The sequence below is a fragment of the Gopherus flavomarginatus genome, chromosome 8 (genome assembly GCF_025201925.1).
Source record: "Gopherus flavomarginatus isolate rGopFla2 chromosome 8, rGopFla2.mat.asm, whole genome shotgun sequence".
NCBI lineage: Eukaryota > Metazoa > Chordata > Testudines > Testudinidae > Gopherus > Gopherus flavomarginatus.
Genome location: NC_066624.1, coordinates 79,966,921 through 79,974,908, shown reverse-complemented (window position 1 = coordinate 79,974,908; position 7,988 = coordinate 79,966,921). Strand labels below are relative to the sequence as shown.

Genomic DNA, 7,988 nt, shown 5'->3' with positions numbered 1-7,988 from the left:
GCCATCCACTATGACCTGCACATTTCCCAGAGTCACTGCCCTTGATAGCAGCAGCTCAGTGAGTGCACTGGCTACTTGGATCACAGCAGCCCCCACCGTAGATTTACCCACTCCAAATTGATTCCCGACTGACCACTAGCTGTCTGGCGTTGCAGCTTCCACAGGGCTATCACCACTTGCTTCTCAACTGTGAGGGCTGCTCTCAATCTTGGTATTCTTGTGTTTCCAGGCAGGGGAAAGCAAGTCACAAAGCTCCATGAAAGTGCCCTTAAGTATGCGAAAGTTTTGCAGCCACTGGGAAACATCCCAGACTTGCAACATTATGCAGTCCCATCAGTCTGTGCTTGTTTCCCAGGCCCAGAATCGGCGTTACATGACAGGAATCTGCCCCATTACCACTGTGATGTCCAAATTGCCGGAGTCCTTCTTTGAGAGAAGTCTGTGTCTATGTCCTCATCACTATCGTGATTGCACTATCGTCGCCTCCTTGCCTGCTTTTGTACGTTCTGCACATACTGCAGGATAATATGTGAGGTGTTTACAATGCTCATGACAGCAGTGGTGAACTGAGCGGGCTCCATGCTTGCCATGGAATGGCATCTGCAGGGGAGCAGAGTTGCTGCGGAAGTGGTGGAGGAGGACAGCACTGCGCACATTTCCCGAGGAAGAACACACCGTACCCAGGAGCCCATGACAGACAAGATGGAGAAATTCGCTATTGAGACAAGAGCAACAGAGCAGAGTTGCAGCGGAAGCAGCGTATGACTAAGATTAGCTGTCCTACTGCACCATCTGCTGACAGAAGCACCCAGGACACAACAGTGGCAGTGTTGGTGAGCTGAGCTGAGTGGGCTGCACACTTGCCGTGGTATGGCATTTGCATGGAAAAAAGGCACGAAATGATTGTCTGCCATTGCTTTCATGAAGGCAGGGGTGACTGATGACATGTACCCAAAACCACCTGCGACAATGTTTTTGCCCTATCAGGCATTGGGAGCTCAACCTAGAATTCCAATGGGCAGAGACTGCAGGAACTGTGGGGTAGCTACCCACAGTGCAACGCTCCGAAAGTCAACGCTAGCCACGGTACTATGGATGCACTCTCCCAACTTAATGCACTTAGTGGGGACACACATAATCGACTGTATAAAATCACTTCCTAAAAATCGACTTCTATAAATTTGACCTAATTTCATAGCGTAGACATAAGTATGTGTCTGAGAGAGTATACCAGGACGTTTACGCCACTGGAAGTTCAGGAGAGTATTAAGGAGGAGTTTTACAGATGATCACTGTATGTAAGGAGAGGATGTCTGGAAAATAAGACACAGACGGAGATATCATCAGTTTGTGGAAGAGAGTCAAAGCGTGGAGGACTCAAACTTTGGGATTACAGAAGGAGTCTTGGGAACAGAAGGAAAGCCAGAGTACAGAGAGAAGGATGGGAAAGAGTGAGAAAGTTAGAGAGATGGAGGAACAGGAGAGATACTGAGTGCAGAAGAGTGTAGGAAAGGTTAAGGAGTACAGCTGGTGATAGGAGAAGCTCAGAGGCAGGGAAGACAGAATTGGGGAAAACTTAAAATACAGAGCAGGATCGGTGATGCAAAGTCAAAAAATAGGAGACTTAAAGAGGACTTAGAGGGAGGGATGCAGTTGATGGGAGATATGAGAGTCGGAGGCAGGAGTTATGGGGGAGATTTGTGGGGTGAGAGTGAATGTTGGAGAGGAATTGAAGAAATATTTAGACAAGGAGAGACACTGGGTCTGGGTGTCAGCACTAGAAGCAGGGAGTGTGTGCGTAGAATCAGGAGGGACATATAGGGAAGGAACTTGGGGGAATGAAGTGATAGAGTGCTGAAGGGGCTCAGAAGAGGACGACCATGAGGTGGTCTCGGGGAAGTGAGAAAGGGCTTGTAGGAGAATGCAGAAGGACATGAAGTGCTGAAGGCAATGGGAGCAAAATCTGGATCTTGTCAAAAACTATTAGATCCTGCCAAATTTAATTCCAACCCTGCAAATTCCAGCACCTAATTAGAGAACGCCAGCTGCTCCCACTGCATCAAAGACCCAATGCACCCCAGAACATGAGCACTGCAAACACATGGTTCCTGCACCTGGATCCTTCTGGAAAGATCAAGTCCCTATCTTCTTAGTGCCAAAGTACAGACCAAGTCTAGCCATTCCTACTGCACCAAAAAAATTCTGGACCCTCATGCACGAGTGCAGCAAAACCCTGGATTCAACACATTCAGTATTGTCAAAGCCAAGCATTCAAAAAACAAACAAAATAACCACCATAATATTGTCTTAAAAAACATGAGATTAAAAAAAAAGTTGGGTTCTTTTTAAACATTTTGAATTTTGAGACTTTAGAGTTCACATTTTCAAAAATCTCTTTATTTATGAGGGCTAGAAACATTCTTTTTTTAAAAAATAATTCCAGGAGTTGGGACTTCAAGAAGACACACTAAAATATTGTGTGATTCACAATAAAATTGTGAGTTGGCAATGCTAAATGGATCCTGTTGGAACCACACTGTGTTTAGCCTTCACCTCCAAATTCCATGGCATGAACACAGAACAAGTACTGCTGCACCTAGTGTATCTAAAATGTGGACCCTGATGTAGTGATCGTTTTACATCAGATAAATCTGCAACCAAATACACTGTTTCAGGGAATCCACAGTAATATAGATCTGGTGTCTTGATTTTTTAAATACAGCTAAATTTCATATCATAACACTGAACTTTTGCAGTGGAAGTGGTTTAGTAGATGTGAATGATCATATTGTGCAGCTTTTACCTGATCAGGAGGAACTGGTGCATGAAGCACAGAAACAATAACAGAAATATCAAAAACACAAGAGATGGTATTAACAGGGGACTAACTACCCAGACATCTGTTGGAAAAATAATATGGCAAAACCCAATTTCCAATAAGTTCTTGGAATACATCAGGGACAACTTTTTTGTTTCAGAAATTAGAGGTAGTAACCATGGGGACAACTATTCTAGACTTGATTCTAACTAACAGGCAGGAACTGGTTGTGAATCTGAAGGATGAAGCCAATTTAGGTGAAAGTGATCATGAAATTATACATTTTATTTGGCCAAGGAAAGGAAGTAGTGATTAATGAGAATGGACTTTTTAAAAAAGCAAACTTTAAGAAACTCAGAGAACTGGTAAATAAGGTTCCATGGGAAGAAAATCTAAGGGAAACAGGAGTTCAGGAGAGCTGGCAATTTCTCAAAAAGACAATACTAAAGGCACAATAGCAAACTATCCTGATGAGTCGCAAAGATAGAAAGAATAGTAAGTGGCCAACAGGGCTCCATCAGGAGCTTTTCAGTTAACTGAAAGCCCAAAAGGAATCCTACTAAAAGTGGAAACATGGGCAAATTACTAAGAATGAGTCCAAAAGAATAGCACAGACATGTAGGGATAAAAATCAGAAAGGCTAAGACACAAAATGAGTTCCACACAGCTAGGAACATAAAAGACAATAAAAAGAGGGTCTATAAATATATTAGGAGCAAGAGCAAGACAAAGGAAAGTGTAGGTCCTCTGCTTCGCAAGGAAGGAAAGCTAAAAACAGATGTCATCAAGAAGGTTAAGATGTTAAATGTTTATTTTGCTTCAGCCTTCACTAAAAAGATACATTTGACCTGATACTCAAAACCACAATGAATATGAACAGTGGAGAGGACTGCAAGCCAAAATAGGGAAAGAACAGGTTAAAGACTATTTAGATGAGTTAGATGTACTCAAGTCAGCAGTGCCTAAAGGATTTCACCCTAGCACACTCAAGGAACTACCTGAAGCAATCCAAGAACCAGTAGGTAATTGTCTTTGAGAACTCATGGAGGATGGGTGAGAGCCCAGCAGACTGGAGATGGGCAAGCATAGTACCTATCTTTAAAATAAAGATAAATGAAGGGAATAGAGAGGACCTGGAGAATTATAGATCAGTCAGCCTAACATCAATAGCTGGAAAGATAATGGAACAAATTATTAAACAATTGATAAGCTCCAAGAGAGGATAACAGTTTTAAGGAATAGCAAGCATAGATTTGTTAACAACAAATCATGCCGAACCAACTTAATTTATTTCTTTACAGTGTTACTAGCTTAGTGGATAGAGGTGAAAAAGTAGAGGTGATATATCTCGATTTTAGTAAGGCTTTTGCTGAAGCCCCACATGACATTCTCATAAGCAAACTAGGGAAATGTGGTCTAGATATTACTATTGGGTGGGTGCACAACTGGTTGAAAGACTGTACTCAAAAAGTAGTCATCGATGGTTTGCTGTCAAACTGGGAGAACGTGTCTGGTGATGTTCCACAGGGTTCTGTCCTGGGTCCATTACTATTCAATATTTTAATTAATGACTTAGATAATGCAGTGGACAGTATGCTTATAAAAGTTGCATATGACACCAAGCTCAGAGTGGTTGCTAGCACTTTGAAACACAGGATTAGAATTCAAAATGACATTGACCAACTGGAGAATTGGTCTGAAATCAACCAGATGAAATTCAGCAAAGACAAATACAAAATACTGCACTTAGGAATTAAAAAACAAATGCACAACTACAAAATTGGAAAAACTGGCTTGGCAGTAATTCCGTTGAAAGGGATTTTGGGATTCCAGTGGATCACAAATTGAATGTAAATCAACAATGTGATATGCAGTGTTGTTGTAGCTGTGTCATTCCCAGGATATTAGAGAGACAAGGTGGGTGAGGTATCTTTTATTGGACCAACTTCTGTCGGCGGGAAGTAAGCTTTTGAGCTATATGGAGCTCTTCATCAGTTCAGACCTGATGAAGTCAGGGCAAGTTGGGACCTGCCCAGACCTGAGGAAGAGCTTTCCGTAACTCAAAAGCTTGTTTACTCTCACCAACAGAGGCTGGTCCACTAAAAGATATTACCTCACCCACCTTCTCTCTCAACAATGTGAGACAGTTGAAAAAAGGCTAATATTCTTGGATGTATTAACAGGAATGTTTTATATAAGACACAGGAATTGTCCTGTTCCACTTGGCACTGGTGAGGCCTCAGATGGAGTATTGTATCTAGTTCTGGGCACCAAATCTTTGGGAACAAGGTGAACAAACTGGAATCATCCAGAGGAGAGCACCAACAACGATAAAAGGTCAGGTTTTCTAAAACTATGAGGAAAGGTTAAAAAAACTGGGAAGGTTTAGTCTTGAGAAAAGAAGACTGAAGGAAGGATCTGATAGTCTTCAAATATAAGGGCTGTTAGAAAGAGGACAGTGATCAATTGTTCTGTATGTCCATTGAAGATAGGACAAGAAGTAATGGGATTAATCTGCAGAAAGAGAGATTTAAGTCAGATAGTTGGGAAAACTTTCTAATGATAAGGACAGTTAAGCACTGGGAGGTTGTGGAATCCCAGTCATTCCAAACCTTTCAGGAGTGGTCTAGGTTTAGTTGGTCCCTTCCAGCCCTACATTTCTGATTCTATGATCTAATGACTGAGATCTTCAAAACAATCTAACGGATTTATACTTGTATTTGGATAGTGCTCTGTCCCAGAATGCAGGAGTATTCAGATTTTTATAACAGACTAAGAGCAGCCACATTTGGACTCTACACAGTACAATTCAGGAATCCGTGGCCCAAAGTTTACTCTGCCAAGGCTCAAATGCTCTTGCACTGGGACACGCTGAAGCCTGGATTCTTCTGGTGATGTAGGAGTAGTAGCATCTGTCTATTTTGATTGTACTATTTAAGAAGATAGGGGGCCAAATGGTGGTAGGATCCAGAAGGATCAGTGCTTTTATGGTGTTTCCAACACGGATGCATTGATGTCCTAAAATTGCAGCACCTGCACTTCCCTTTTTAAGTCTTTTTACCATATTTGAGTTTGTGCTCAGAAAAATTAGCTGGATTGCAGAGGATCCTGGTACTAAATACCCTTTTTTGCAGTGCCAGTTTACAACAGAGTTTGGATATTTTGATACATCAGGAGCTACTGTTTTATTTAGTAGAATTTGGCGGGAACTGGAGTTAAAAATTGGCAAGCTTCAGAGGTGTTTTTTCCAGTGCTACTGTCCTGAGACGCATCGGGGGCAGATTTATCCACAGGAGGAGGAACAGCTACTCCTGTTTTCACTTAGATTGTTCAGCTTGGGGCTGGGGCCAAGATACATGTGCCAGAACCGGGATTTTTGTGGCACTGACGTGCCAGGATGCATGGAGGTCTGGAATCTTTTGGTGCAGTGACAGCAACTCCACCGACTCTCTGACCTTGCCGTGAACGTTGGGGCAGCAGCAGGGCCAAGGATCAGCGGGGTGCAGGTACCGGATTCCGGTTTCCGTGGCAGCAGGGCTCGGAATTTAGGGGGCAGTCCGGGTGGAACTCAGGGGGGCAGAGCTCAGCGGGCTGCCGCGGCTCCGCCCTGCGCCCTTCTCCCGGGGCTCCCGAGCGGGAGGGAGGAGCGAGGCAGAGGCGGCGCGCGGCGCGTAGCCGGGCTGGAGCAGTGCGCCGGCGGCAGCTGAGCGCCCTGTGCCCTCGCTCGTCCCCTGACACCGCCAGAGCCTGGGGCTCGTCTCCTGTGCTCGCCGCTCCCCGCCATGGCCGGCCACTCGCTGCTGACCGTTCCCAGGTAGGAGCCCCCGCCCCCGAGCCAAAGGCGTCGCTGGGAGCGAGCCGGCTCCCGGGGGCAGCGGGAGGGGGGTGAAACCGCGGGCGAGGAGCGAGGCGGGTGCGGAGCGGGAACCCGGGCAGGCGGCGTGGGGCGCAGAGAGCCCCGGGGCAGGCTCCCCTCGTGCCCGCGGCCGAGCAGCCTGCGGTGAGGACACTGCGAAGCGCCGGTGTAAACGGGCTGCCGGGGCAAGGGCACTGGGGGCAGGCTAGCGCGGCAGTGAACGAGGAGCAGCAGGGTGCTCAGGGGGTGGTAGAGACCCCGCTACGTACTGCCCAACACTCAGCCCCCTTGGCTTGTGGTGCTTCCTTACCTCCAGCACGAAGGGAGCTATGCGTGTAATTGCTCATAGGAACCTGTAGCCACCCTCCCGCCGGTGACTGGCAGGTGCTCAGCGCCTTTCAAAAACTTTTGCTGTGAAAGGTCCCAGTAACCTTAATCATTATTAATAGCAAAGCCGTGAGGGATCTCTGATTGATGGAGAATTTAAAAATTTCTCCCCCCTTTGCCAGCGCAACACTACCGCTATAAGAATAGCGATACAGATAGTGAACCTTATTAACTCTAAGGCAAGGAGAGGGTATTAGGATGGCTCTCTAGCAGAGAAAAATCTCACCGGCTGTTAGAGAAAGTGGGATTTCCGAGGAACGTATAGTGGGACATTAGAAAATTACATTTCACCCTAAATAGTCAGTGAGATGTAGGATTGTTTAACTAGCAATTGTTTGCTTTTAATATATGCTTTCCAGCAATTTTTCTCTCCCTTAGAGCATGATTTTCAGCTCCTTGGAACATAGGGTTGATTTCACTATGGCACAAGATCATTTCTATAGCAATAGTGTAAACTAAGTGCTATAAAAATGAAATGCAGTAGATTCTAGCAGGGCTTTCATGCTAGTTATTTAAGAAAACAAGTTTGAGGTAAAAACAGTAAAAAAGTGTAGCATATAGCACTGAATATTAATAACAGATGAATTCACTAAGTGTAACTAAATGAAGTAGCAGGAGTCACATTGGGGAATTTGTTTTTTAAACTAGTAATTCTCAGGTGTGGAGCTGTCTGTTTTTCTAGTACATATCAGTTAGAAAGGCAAGGTAGAAGTATGCTTTTTTGAACAAATCATTTTGTAAAACTGTTGAAGTAAAACAATGGTGTCTAGGGTTTTAAAGAGATAAACCAGATTATGCATAATTTAGGAAGAGCAAAATATGGGTAGAAATCACTGTATGCAAAAATATTAAAATTGTATTTAACACTGTATTTAGTATCTGACAACATACTTTTAGATTTCTGGTTATCTGAATACATTTGTGTAT

General features: G+C 44.3%; 1 protein-coding gene across 5 annotated transcripts in view; it reads left to right on the top strand.

Moving 5' to 3' along the window:
* The first annotated feature begins 5,865 nt into the window (after nt 1-5,865).
* SPHKAP (SPHK1 interactor, AKAP domain containing) overlaps nt 5,866-7,988 on the top strand; it is a 103,907-nt gene continuing 101,784 nt past the window's right edge. For 4 of the 5 annotated variants that reach the window (XM_050963978.1, XM_050963977.1, XM_050963974.1 and 1 more), the window contains exon 1: nt 6,519-6,632. In XM_050963978.1, the coding sequence (XP_050819935.1) occupies nt 6,601-6,632 (32 nt within the window). In that variant the 5' untranslated portion in view covers nt 6,519-6,600. Of the gene's footprint in view, nt 6,325-6,518; nt 6,633-7,988 lie in introns of those variants that run through there. The other variant, XM_050963976.1, reaches the window with a different exon arrangement.